At 43.4% G+C, this 12,131-nt stretch overlaps 1 protein-coding gene across 1 annotated transcript; it reads left to right on the top strand.

The window, feature by feature from the left end:
* Positions 1–9,402: 9,402 nt before the first annotated feature.
* LOC118124275 (somatostatin receptor type 5) lies at positions 9,403–12,124 on the top strand. The gene is made up of 2 exons (XM_035181924.2): positions 9,403–10,251; positions 10,457–12,124. Exons 1-2 carry the CDS (start codon positions 9,484–9,486, stop codon positions 11,147–11,149), a joined length of 1,461 nt encoding a protein of 486 aa, XP_035037815.2. The 5' UTR covers positions 9,403–9,483; the 3' UTR covers positions 11,150–12,124.
* The last annotated feature ends 7 nt before the right edge of the window (positions 12,125–12,131 follow it).

Raw genomic sequence — 12,131 nt, 5'->3', positions numbered from 1 at the left:
TGATGGCCACAGGCAGGAATGACTTCCTGTGGCGCTCTGTGGTGCATCTTGGTGGTCTCAGTCTTGCAGTGAACGTGCTCCTGTCTTTGACCAGCACGTCATGGAGAAGGTGGGAGAATTGTCCAGAACGGGGGCATCCACCTGCATCGCTGTGAGTTTCTCGCCCAGTAGAGCTGCAGGCCAGCTGGGGATCCAAGTGTGGCCTGACAATGGGCCTGAGCTGCTCGAGGACGAGTCTCTCTAGGGTCTTCATGATGTGGGATGTCAGTGCCACCGGCCTGTAGTCCTTGGAGCCACTGGGACACGGCGTCTCCGGCACAGGAACGAGGCAAGACGTCTTCCAGAGCTCAGGCACCCTCTGAAGACTCAGGCTCATGTTGAAGACACGGTGAAGCACTCCACAGAGCTGGGGGGCACCACCAAAAGCTCATCAGTTCATCTTTGAGTCCAAGTGATGAACATTTGTACCAAATTTGAAGAAACTCCCTCAAAGGGATCTTGAGATATTGCATTCACAAGAATTTGTTCACAAGAATCCAAACTTCACAATTACTCAAAATAATCTAAGAGAAATGCAGGAAAACCCCAAACATTAAGAAGCTGGAACCATGAGAAAGACTGGAACAATTATTCAAACACTTTTCATACAAACACGATATAACACAAAGTGCTTTCCTGTAAATGTAGATGTAGCTGACACAGAAAGAAGGAAGATGACAAAGCAACTCGCTGCTTCTCTCAAACCCATCGTTGCTTCACACGTCTCTGTGGTGGAGCCACATCAGCAGCTAGATTCCACCCTTGAGAAACGATGTTTGTCAGCCAGTCACGATGACAGATAGAAATCATAGATCAGTTAAGACCTTGGCTTCCTTCCTCTTTACATTATTAACATGCATGAACGGACAAACACCAGTAAATCCCCTTGTTAAAATGAAGAAATGTTCTTTTATTTTGGAAATGATGCCTGCACTTATTAAAATATATTTTGTGCAAATAACAGTGAGAGTAGTTCTGCAGCCTGACAGTGAATCTAACACTTTCTTTACTTTCTTGAGACTGGACTTAAAAAATCATGTTGAATTATTCTTTCTTTTAACCTCATGTTAGAAGTCAGTTCCTGTTTATTTACACCTCCAGTCCATATGAAGACTGGGTCATAACAATACATTGTAAAAGGTCATAATTGTGCAAACTTACATTACTTTAGTGTTCTTTACTCATTTCTCACGAGGATTCAACTCATGTGAGTCAAACTTGTTTTGTCTGATACACGTGTAAAACTGTTCACTTGTGTAGACTGGACTTCATGAGCTCATGCACAGGTGCACGTGAGCAGTAGAGCGACACAGGAACCATCGACTGTTGGGTTAGATGGGCGGAGCCTCCCACTGTGCTCTGGTTGTGCGTTAACGTGAGTCGGAATAATCAGAAGAATTAGTTCCCGACTGTGAAATTCACATGAACTCCACCTCAACTCTGGAACTGATTGTTCTGATCCTACATTAAAGCACAAGCAGAACGTGGTCAGTTCTCTCCACTGATTGGACATTCATTCAGTTTAGACTTGTGTCCTGCACCTAAAGCTTAAAATGACAAACTCTGATTATTGCCTTTACTGTATCAAGGTGGCCCCGCCTGGCCCCCTTAGCAGCTCCACTGCACTGAGGCCATTACTCCGCAGATCAACAAGTGACTTTGATCCTCTGATGTTTTCTAATCATCACATTTAGAACTGAACTCTAAGAATGGAGAAATGTCCACAGCTCCAGTGCTCAGCTCTGTGCAGGAGACGTGGAGGGAGGGAGGGTACAGAGACTAGTCTAATCTCCCCACCTGATATTTAGATGTTTTTATTATATTTCAATATATTTGTTTGACAGGGAAGCTGTGCGCAAACAGGAATATAATGTTCATTTATTTAAAAAAGGGCACTTTCTCTCGAGGAAGAAAAAGGGCAGTGGCTGCCCCCCTTTGTGTCTATGTGTGCACATGCCAGCCTCCATCAATTCAATCTCCCTCAATTCAATCGAGCTGCACCAGAGTTCAATCACTAATAGAAACCAGTCCTCTAAATAATCCTGACTGTTTTCATCAGTCTCACAATTATAAAGACAGTGATACAAACAGGCTCCTGGCTCCGCCCCTTTATCAGGATTCCTGCCCAAATTTGATGAGTTTGAGGAAAAATCGTTTTTTAGTTTTCTGGTGTAATTCTGCTGAAAAACAGACAAACAAATAGATAAGGAGTGAAAACAAAAGACCAAAAACATTTATTTAAGAAAGAATCATAAAATTACGATACATTCATTATCCATGTAATAACCACATTAATATCATGTATAAGACACGAGATGAGTCAATGGTGTTACCACAGCCTCAAAGGCTCATCACCAAGACGTCCAACATAGCTCAGAGGGTAACAGCAAAAAAAATCTATTTATTGCAGAAAAGAAAACAACTTCAACAACAGGCCGGCAAAATGGACAAAAGAAGGAAAACCCAACACACCAACCCACAAAGGGTCGTAGGACCTGAGAATCTTCCTTCAACCTAAACCAACATCAGAACTAAAGCTCACAGAAATAAAGCTGCAGAAACTGGACGACTGGACCCATCAGAAAAGAAAAAGAAAAGAAACAACACAACAATACTCTTGCTCTAAAGGTCATGCTGTACAAACTGCTGCTGCTGCAACCGGGGATGTAAAGATAGATACTTCCTGTTTCCTCTCACATACTTTCATCAACCAATCACAGTGCACCTGAGGAGAAAAGAAAACAGGAAACCATGAGTAGAAAGGAAATGTACGGGTGTTTTCCTCTTTATTAAAAAGCGTGGTCTTTTAGTTTGAGAGCTGGACTTGCACGTTCAGATTTCGTGGTGTTTTACTCAAAACCCTGCGCTTGCACTCACACAGCTCCTGCTGGTTCTTAGATTTGCTCTGCTTGTGCTCAAACTCTGCGCTTGCACTCAGATATTTTGTTGCTTGGACAGATTTCCTGTATTTAATAACTACACACGATGGTTTCTGTAAAACTCGCTTGCACGGATGTACTCTGAAGTCGTCCATCTTGGTTATGTTTGTCACAGTGGCTCTGACCTGATGCTTCACACCAGGTCTTCCTGCTCCTCTTTGTCTTCTGTCTGTGCTGCAGCAGCGACGTTCTCATACTCAGGACAGTTGTGTGACTGATGGGGGAGAGATGAGAAAATATTAAGCCTCACTGGACTTTATTCATGAAACCTGCATATAATCACAGTTCATTCAAAATAGTTTGAACGTTGTTGCGCCCTGTCCATTCGTTTGTTTGTTCATCAGCAGGATTACACAAAAACTGCTAAACTGATTTCCACAAAACTTCATGGAAGGATGGGACATGGGCCAAGAAAGAAGTGTCAACGTGACGTCACCCATTGGTTTGTGAGCTGCCATTTTGAAGCCTCCATTTTTGACATGTTGTCCAGCGCCATCTTGTTTTTTTGAAACCAGAAGTAACCATATTTGGAGGAGAGGGGGTGGAGCCTGAATCAGGGCCCAAGGACACTGCCCGCCCACCTAAACCTGCGACCTGCACCCAGGACCCGTTGGGATGAGATGGGAATTGTGATTATTTTAAAGACTAACTTTAACTCTTGTGGCTGAAGTGCCTGTCCCTGTACACACACATATACAACACACCAATTAGCATGCTAATGCTAAGTAATCTAGATTGTCCCGCTATGAGCGAGGACTCCAATAACAGCACACACACACACGGTAGAAATGTATGAAGCAGAGGCTTCTCACCTACGGAGTTTCCTGATCGCCAAGAGCACAGTCGTCCCAAGTGAGACAGTCAGGACTGAAGCAGCCATGTCACAGGACCTGGAGGAGCAGGAGAGGACGGCGGACGTCTCTGAGACGAGAGGTCTAGTTTCAGCATGGACGTGGAAATGAACACAGCTTTCCAGATTCACACTCATAGCGGTCGCCGGGGGTGGTGGGGCGCCCACCTTTGATTAGAGACTGTTACCTTTTTCATATATAATCTGATATACATGTGTAACGGGCATTTGCCCTGCAAGGTCCAAGACGATTTGAAACTCAACCCATAAATGTAGATTTCTTTTCATAAACTTGGTAATAAATGCGACATTAAAACCGGCATTGTTGTGTTTCATCGAAGAACATTCATATTATTTACTTCACAGCTATAAAAACACATTTTTAAGTGTAGAATCTCTTACAGGTTCAGGTTAGGCAGGGTTAAGGTTGGAGATATGGTTTTAGTGAGGCTGTCCAAAATGAATGGAAGCCAATGCAGTGAGAGATGGAGGGAGAGCTGCGCTGTGTGTGTGTGTGTGTGTGTGTGTGTGTGTGCGTGCGTGCAGGGCTGTGGGGGTTTGGAGGCTGCAGCTCTCTGCTCTCACAGACTGGAGACACATTGCGCTGAAACGCAACAAGTCTGGTGTAATTCTCCTCCAGCTGTGATGCTCTGATGCCGGAGAGCAGAGACCAGGAGGATAGAGGTAAGTTTCCCCTTTTCTTTCTCTCCCTCCCTCTCTTTTTTTTTAAATGAAATCTCTGCTGTTTTCTGTAAGGCGCTCAGAGGATTTTCAGTTTTACTGTCCACTAAGGATTTTGACAGTTTCATCAGCTCTTTGGTAAAAACAATTCCTCTTATCGTCGCCTTATCAAAACAGCAGAACACAGGTGAGTCAATTAAAGTCCATAAGGTGTGATTGTACATACATTCATTTATTCATGTGTTCAGAGACATGTTTAAAATATTGTGAATCTAAATATGATATGTTCTGTATATTTACCTTATGGAGCTTATTGTACAAGGTGGTTTCTCCCTTACACACACACACACAAGCTGATGTGCTGTTGCTATTGGATAAATCTGAGTGATGGGCGTTTGTGTGTGTGTGTGTGTGTCACCCCCCTGGAACCCCTGGAATGGAAGACCGGGGGAGGGAAGGAAATAAAGTAAAATGAAGAAAGAGGAGGGGGAGCGAGAAGGGCAAAGGAAGGAGGAGGGCAGAGAAGATGATGGATGATGAGAGCAGGAAAAAGAAGAGACGGAACAAACGCGAGCAGATAATGGAGACGACAGAATGAAGGAAGAAAGGCAGAAGAAACCAGGAGAGGAGGAAATAATAAACCTCTCCACTTCCACCTGATGCAGCGCACACACACTTTCTATCCAGTGCTTCTATTCTTTTTTATCTTTCAATTCCTGCTGCTTAAACTAATGCATAGACGTCAAATAGAATCAACAAGCTCCCATGACCCTCCTCGTCCTCTCCCTCTGTATCTGTGGTGGGAAAGGCAGGAGCTTTCTATTTAATTGATTAATGCAGCTCTTAAGGGCTTTTATTCTATTCTGCTCATCTGCCCAATTTGGCCTGTAATTACGTGCATTTGTATGGACTGTGTTTTAACTGTGTGGGAAGTTAATTGCAGCAAATGTTGTGTTTAAAATCACGGTGGCGTCGCAACTGTCAACACAAGAAGAACACACAGAGTTCTTTGGGGGGGTTTTCACCTCCTGCACTCATGACGTAGGTGAGTGTGTAGATATCGACTCTGGAAAATTGGGTATGAACATATTTTCGAAGTTTGCGCTGTACGCCTGAAGAACGCAGCAGGAGATTGTGCGGGTCCGACGAGGGGAAAATGCGGAACATTCAGACGAGGAGTCTTGAGCTCTCGAATTGTTCCATCTTTCCAAGCTCGTGTATGAAGATATTTGTATCCTTCCAGTTTCAAGTGTTTGAAAATTCATCAACACTTGCTTGCTGTGAATTCTCTTGAGATTTTCATACCAGCTGTATTCTCTAGGACTAGGTCGGACATTTTCCAGACATTTTCCAAGGTGAAACTGGCAGGAAGAGTGCCAGAGAGGGTCCAGGGCAGCTGACCCTCACATTTAGGTTCTTACGTAAAACCTCCGTGGAAAACCTGAGGAAAATGTCCAAACGTCAGAGCTCGTGAGCACGCTAGCATGTTTATCTTGGTGTGGAAAATGTAAAACCACATTCATGAGCGTCCTCTGAGTGTATTTGGGTCTCATGGCGTTAGCAGGACGAGGAGTATTGATCAAAGTCATTAATCTGGCTTCTTGTCAGTCTTTGTAATGAAAAGTGTGGAGGCAGTGTGGCATCGTGATGGGGCGGCAGACTGGGTCCAACCCTGCAGATCTGTTAATTGAACAGGAGGAAGTCCACTGCCCCAGGGGAGTAACACTGATGGATCACCAATTAGCCGATGGTGCATCTGTCTCAGGGTGAGAAAGAGAGAGACGCCAGCGGGAGCGCAGTGTGATTTGTGATTTTCTTAAATAATACTGTCGATAATCCGCTTTTCCCACACATGTCTATTTTTATTTACCTTCATCAACATGCATCATGTGGAGTGCAACTTTGTTTTCTTTCTCTTCTGGTTATTAACTCATGTATGAGCCATTTATTTATATTCCTACTAAGATGAAACTATGATGAATACAACCTTAATCAGGCTCAATAGAGAAGTCAAACAATACAAACTAACAACTGTTATCAACTAACATTATAATATTGACACATCTGACAACTGCAGGACTGACAGGACAGATTGATCAATTGATCAATCTGTCCTGTCTTATTTCAACGTAACGTTATTTCCTGTCCTTTTTCAAACTTCATATTCGATCAATACTCGTTACTCTCACTCAGACTGAACAGCGATTTTCCTGAAACGATTCTCTTCATGAAGCATTCGTCAATTTCGGTCTACCCCTTCGTTTTAGGGCGGTCCAGTATATACACTATGGTTTAAGGGCCTTTGAAAGAGCTTGATGCCACTACCCCTTACATCACATAGAGCAATGGGGAATTGGGACAGGGTGGAATTTCCCAGGAATAATTCAGGGATCTTTGTTCGAAAAACCTCAGGCATATTAGAAGGATTGGGTGGTTGGTCCTTGACAAAAGACAGATGTAAAAGGAGCACTCCACTAAAAACGTGGTCTTTGAGTATAAATCAGTGTATTTAACCCCTGTGGGCTTGAAAGGAGGACAGCCTGTTGAGTGACAGTGAGCAGTTAATGACAAGACATTTAGAAATGACAAGAACCCGAGGGTGGAGATGTGGGTTGTACAGCAGAAGTTGCAGCCACCGTCACACAGTCATGAATATCAGTCCCCTAAATATACCAGATTTTTCCCCATTAAGATCCACAAATTATTCGCTCATCCCTGTAACGAGTTTTGAGGAAATCCGTTCAGCGAACAGAGGAATGAAAACATAACCTCCTGGGAATCACTGTAATCTAGACTCTGTTAGTTAATGGTCCAACTTAGTTTCTGACTTGGGAAAATATACTTACTCGGAATTTTTAACAAGCATTAATAGCAACAAGAAAGGAAAATCCATTTTACCTGCAAGACGTCCTAGAACCTATCTGCACTCAGCAGATGCACAGAGGACAGAGTTGAAATGCACAAATTCACATCAAACACACACACACACACACACAATGCTCAGTTCTTGTCATTGTCGCCTTTGTATCTGAATGCAAAGAGCTCTGGCTGTTCAATCAGCAATCATTTGGACTATGTTGTTTATCTCTTCCACTTCTCAATGCACAGCCTTTTGGGCCTTGTTTGGAGCATCCGTCACCATAGCAACCAGGTTTTCTCACCGAACCTGGTTATAGAATGGCAGACAAAAGAGGTGATGCCTTTTGGGAAGAGAGACGAGCTCTCTACTCGTATTGTGTGCTGCAGAGATTAGGATGGGAGGGTGTAATCAGGAGGGTGTGTGTGTGTGTGTGTTGTGTTGTGTAAGGGAGACCTTAATGATTTCTAACTTATTTGTATTTTTCATTAAAAGCCCTTTAATATACCTTTAATACCTTTAATGATTTAGAAAAACAAGGTGTTAATTTACCTTACCTAATAAAAACTGATATTTGTGCACGGCATTTGTTTGTTCCAATTTGTTTTTTTTCCATGTATGTTGGTTGAATTACAAAAACTATGGAAATATAAAAGACAAAAACCCCAAAGAAAAGACTTTCCAACCTGTATTTATCTTAGTTTGTTAAGCTGATCTTTGCTTCTTTCTTTCTTTTATCCCACATGATCTTCTCCTGCATCACTGTAAATTATTCGTCCTCGTTAACACCGTTGAGTTTAGGTTGTGGAGAACATGTCTCCATTATTTCTCCTCCATAGGTCAGTTCATTTTGTTCCAGACAGAGCACCAATTAGCAGCCATCGCCGTGGCGGATGAGGCTGTGCCTTCGTGCAACGTGGTGGTTATTAAGAGGCCAGTATGGCTTCATAAACAAGTCTAATAGAACAAAGTGTGTTATGTTTCTGTTCTGATGCTGCCTTGTTTTTGTTGTGACGGAAGGAGAATTGATTAGTAGTTTAGTATTCTACAAGCCACTGGGCGGAGATTGGACCCAACTCTTTTCAAATTTTGTTTCATTTCAGTTTGTCTCTGCATTTTAATTTTATCGTCCTTTCTCTATTTCTGCCTAAAAGTGGTTGCGGCAGCTTTTTAAAAAATTATCTGTATTATATCTTGAATATTGAACATTTAAGAAATATGTCGAGTCACTTTGTGAAGACTGACACAACTCTTGTATCTGTTCACAAGTATTGAGACCGACTATCGACTGTGTATAAAGATAGACAACATGACAACTCAACAAAAGTGAAGCCAAATCATCTCGATCGCGAGCTGGTGGGCGGCTGCAGTATAGGTCATAAATACCTTGTCCATGTTAGTGGATGGGACATGGGCACAATCTAAAAAGTCAAAGTACACTTCAAATACATTTTCGCAAAAAATGGTTTCTGTCAGTTTAGGTCCTTTCTTATCACACTGAGGTTCGTCCCATTGTTCATGTTCCTGATAAATTTGGATTTAATTAGTTGCTTGATGATATAAAAAGCTGAGACTGACTCACGATTGGTCCAATGTATCAACGGGACCTAAATACTACTGTGGCTGACACGTGGAGACGAGTTGTCCATCTTTATCTACGAGATGGAACCAAGGGGAAATTAGCCTAGCTTAGCATAAAGACTGGAAGCAAGGGGAAGGTGTTAGCCAGGCTCTTGCAAAGGTTAAAAAATATGCCAATAAACACCACTGACACGTAACAGTTTGTTATTATACAACAACTGATACGAGTGTTGCACAGGTGCCCTCTTGTGGCAGAAGTGTGCAGCTACAGTGCTGAGTGATATTTTTCAATCCTTTCACTGACTTCTGGTTGATTTGTTAATGTTGTTAAAGAGAGTTTGAGACTTAATGCACACTTATAACTTTCGTAAAAGAGTATTTCGTAAAACCTCAAACTACACTCTTAATGAAATACGTAATCACGCTCGATTTTACCTTTGTAAATGAAACTTACTTGGCTTTGCCTTTCAGGGACGTCGACCTGTTCCTGATGGGATGTTATCGACTTCTGTTGCCTCATAGTCCTTAACGCCAGCATGGAGATCATCCAAGCTTCCTTGCTGCCTCAGGAAGCTCCGACAGCGACCTGGACCAACAACTCTGTCCCCGCCGACTCCCATTTCCTGTTCCTCTCCACTCCCTCTGAACCACGTCTGAGCTTCTCACCAACTGACGGCACTTTGCTCTTTAACTCCAGTCACAACGGCACCAAACCTGAATCGCTGCCCGGTTTGGCCGGAATTTTCATTCCTCTTATCTATGGGATAGTGTGTATCGTCGGCCTGGTGGGAAACACTCTGGTCATCCATGTTATAGTCAACTACACCAAGAATGAATCAGTCACCAACATTTACATTCTCAATTTAGCCATTGCGGACGAGCTGTTCATGCTGGGTCTGCCCTTCTTGGCGGTGCAGAACGCCCTGCTGTCCTGGCCCTTCGGCTCTCTAATGTGCCGTGTGGTCATGACGGTGGACGCCATCAACCAGTTTACCAGCATCTTCTGCCTGACGGTGATGTCCGTGGACCGCTACCTGGCTGTGGTGCACCCCATCCGCTCCTCCTGGTGGCGACGCCCTCACGTGGCCAAGGCTATCAGTGCCACAGTTTGGGCAGGGTCCTTTGTGGTGGTGCTGCCGGTGGTGGTATTTGCTGACGTGCTGAAGGACGATGGGAACTGCAGCATCGTGTGGCCGGAGCCAGCAGAGGTGTGGAAGACATCTTTCATCGTGTACACGTGCACTGTTGGATTTTCCTGCCCCCTGCTGGTCATCTGCTTGTGCTACCTGCTGATTGTCATCAAGGTAAAGCATTTACAGGAACACAGATGTTTGGATTTGATGATGCCGAGTTGTGAAGTGGGAGAAGATGCTGGTTCTGGAAATGGTTTTGATTCCTGTTTAAAAGATTTTAAGTTAAGAAACATATTTCTACCAGTAACGCTATTTCATATTTGTCGTGACCATGACTTTTGATTAATTCTATTTTATTTCTGATTTTATTTCAAAGGTGCGAAGTGTCGGCAAGCGGGTGCAGGCCTCATCCTCTCGAAGCAGGAAGTCGGAGCGTAAAATCACCCAGATGGTCGTTGTTGTGGTGGCGGTGTTTGTCCTCTGCTGGCTACCGTTCTATGCTCTGAACATTGTCAACCTCCTGGTGGTCCTGCCAGGGGACTTCAGGGGGCTCTACTTCTTCGTTGTCGTGCTCTCGTATGCAAACAGCTGTGCCAACCCCATACTGTACGGGTTTCTGTCTGACAACTTCAAGAGAGGCTTCAGGAAGGCCCTGTGCCGCACTTCACGCAGGGTGAAGAATGACAGGGCCTGCACGGAGGTACGGCGGCCCACGGAGGAGTGGGGCGGCATCGTGCTTCAAACGCACAAACGTGAAGGAGCCAGCAATGATCAAAGGAGGGAGTGTGGTGACGAAGAGGAGGCAGAAATCAATGGGACAGAAGGGGCCATACAGATGACTGAAATGTGCAAAATGTCAGAAGATGGCGTTACAGAGGGCTCAAGGACACAGGTCGTGCAGAGGGGCAAGCCTGAGCCGGAACACTCTGGTCAGAGCGCGAAACACGGAGAACTGACGGGAAAGGGTCACGGCTCCGGTCCTCCTGAGTCCAGTAAAATGAAAAACAGCCGGTCACAGCCTGAAGAATTCCTGGACAATAGCTCTGTGCTGGAAATCAGTTATCTGTGACAGGGTTCGGCACACGCCATCCAAACAGCTTCTCACAGACATTTGAATCGGATGTGAAATATTACAAAGAACAGCAGATTGTGACAAAGAGTCTTTTTGAAATGTAAGACGAATGTGATGTGATGTATAGATAGTAAGAACACGTTTAAATATCTGACAGACAAAGAAAATTGCCAAAAGTATTATGAAGTACAGTGTGTTGCTATTGTTGTAAATAAGACACACAGCTCCTCCTGAGAACTTGAGGAAAATGTTCCGACTTCTTCTTAATGACGCTATTGATGCGATTCCAACACATTTCTCTTTGGCTCAGTTGGCCCGGTTGTACGTGTCGTTTCCTCGGCAATGTGAAGCCATTAATGTTGTGGGTGGAGCTTCTGAAGGAGACACTGAATTTGTGTGTTTAATAAGCTGCTGAGTTCAAGTGTCAACAACCTCCAGAGACAATCACTCCTGACTTTCCTTTTGAGATGAATTTGTTTTCAAATGTTGTGCTGTGAACTGCATGTAGATTTAGGTGTGTGTATTTTCAACATAAATCCTTATTAAACATAAAAATGAAGATGACGAAGGAAGATAATACAGATTTAAACCTTTAGACGTGGAATAATCTCACCATGAGAGTTGAGAGAATCCTTTCTTATTTGGGCTTTTACATTGATTCAATTCTTAGAAGACCCAACGTCATAAAATGTCATTTAAGCAAAGATATTTACTACAAATATAGACACTAGATTTGTTTTGATGGTTGAAATTGTTGTGTTTTTTGCGGTGTTTAGTGAAATCTGTATAAAGGCCAGTGTGTCATACCAGTGTTTGTATTGAGATGTATTGTCAGTCGTGTTGTGAGAACTTTGGTGAAGAACTAAAGCGAGTGTGCTGAATAAATGTTTACAGTTTTTAATTGTACTTCACTTCAACTACCGCACACATTACCTGCCTGTGTGTAGTATGTAATATCATGACATGTATGTAACTGTGC

Source organism: Hippoglossus stenolepis, chromosome 2, assembly GCF_022539355.2.
Source record: "Hippoglossus stenolepis isolate QCI-W04-F060 chromosome 2, HSTE1.2, whole genome shotgun sequence".
NCBI lineage: Eukaryota > Metazoa > Chordata > Actinopteri > Pleuronectiformes > Pleuronectidae > Hippoglossus > Hippoglossus stenolepis.
Note: the sequence above shows the minus strand (reverse complement) of the source record. Positions and strands in the feature narration are given on the sequence as shown.

Bases quoted from the DNA above. Each gene is read 5' to 3' on its own strand.
- LOC118124275 (XM_035181924.2), top strand. From the start codon at position 9,484: ATGGAGATCATCCAAGCTTCCTTGCTGCCTCAGGAAGCTCCGACAGCG. The intron at 10,252-10,456 runs GTAAAGCATTTA...TTTATTTCAAAG, and splicing joins ACCTGCTGATTGTCATCAAG to GTGCGAAGTGTCGGCAAGCG.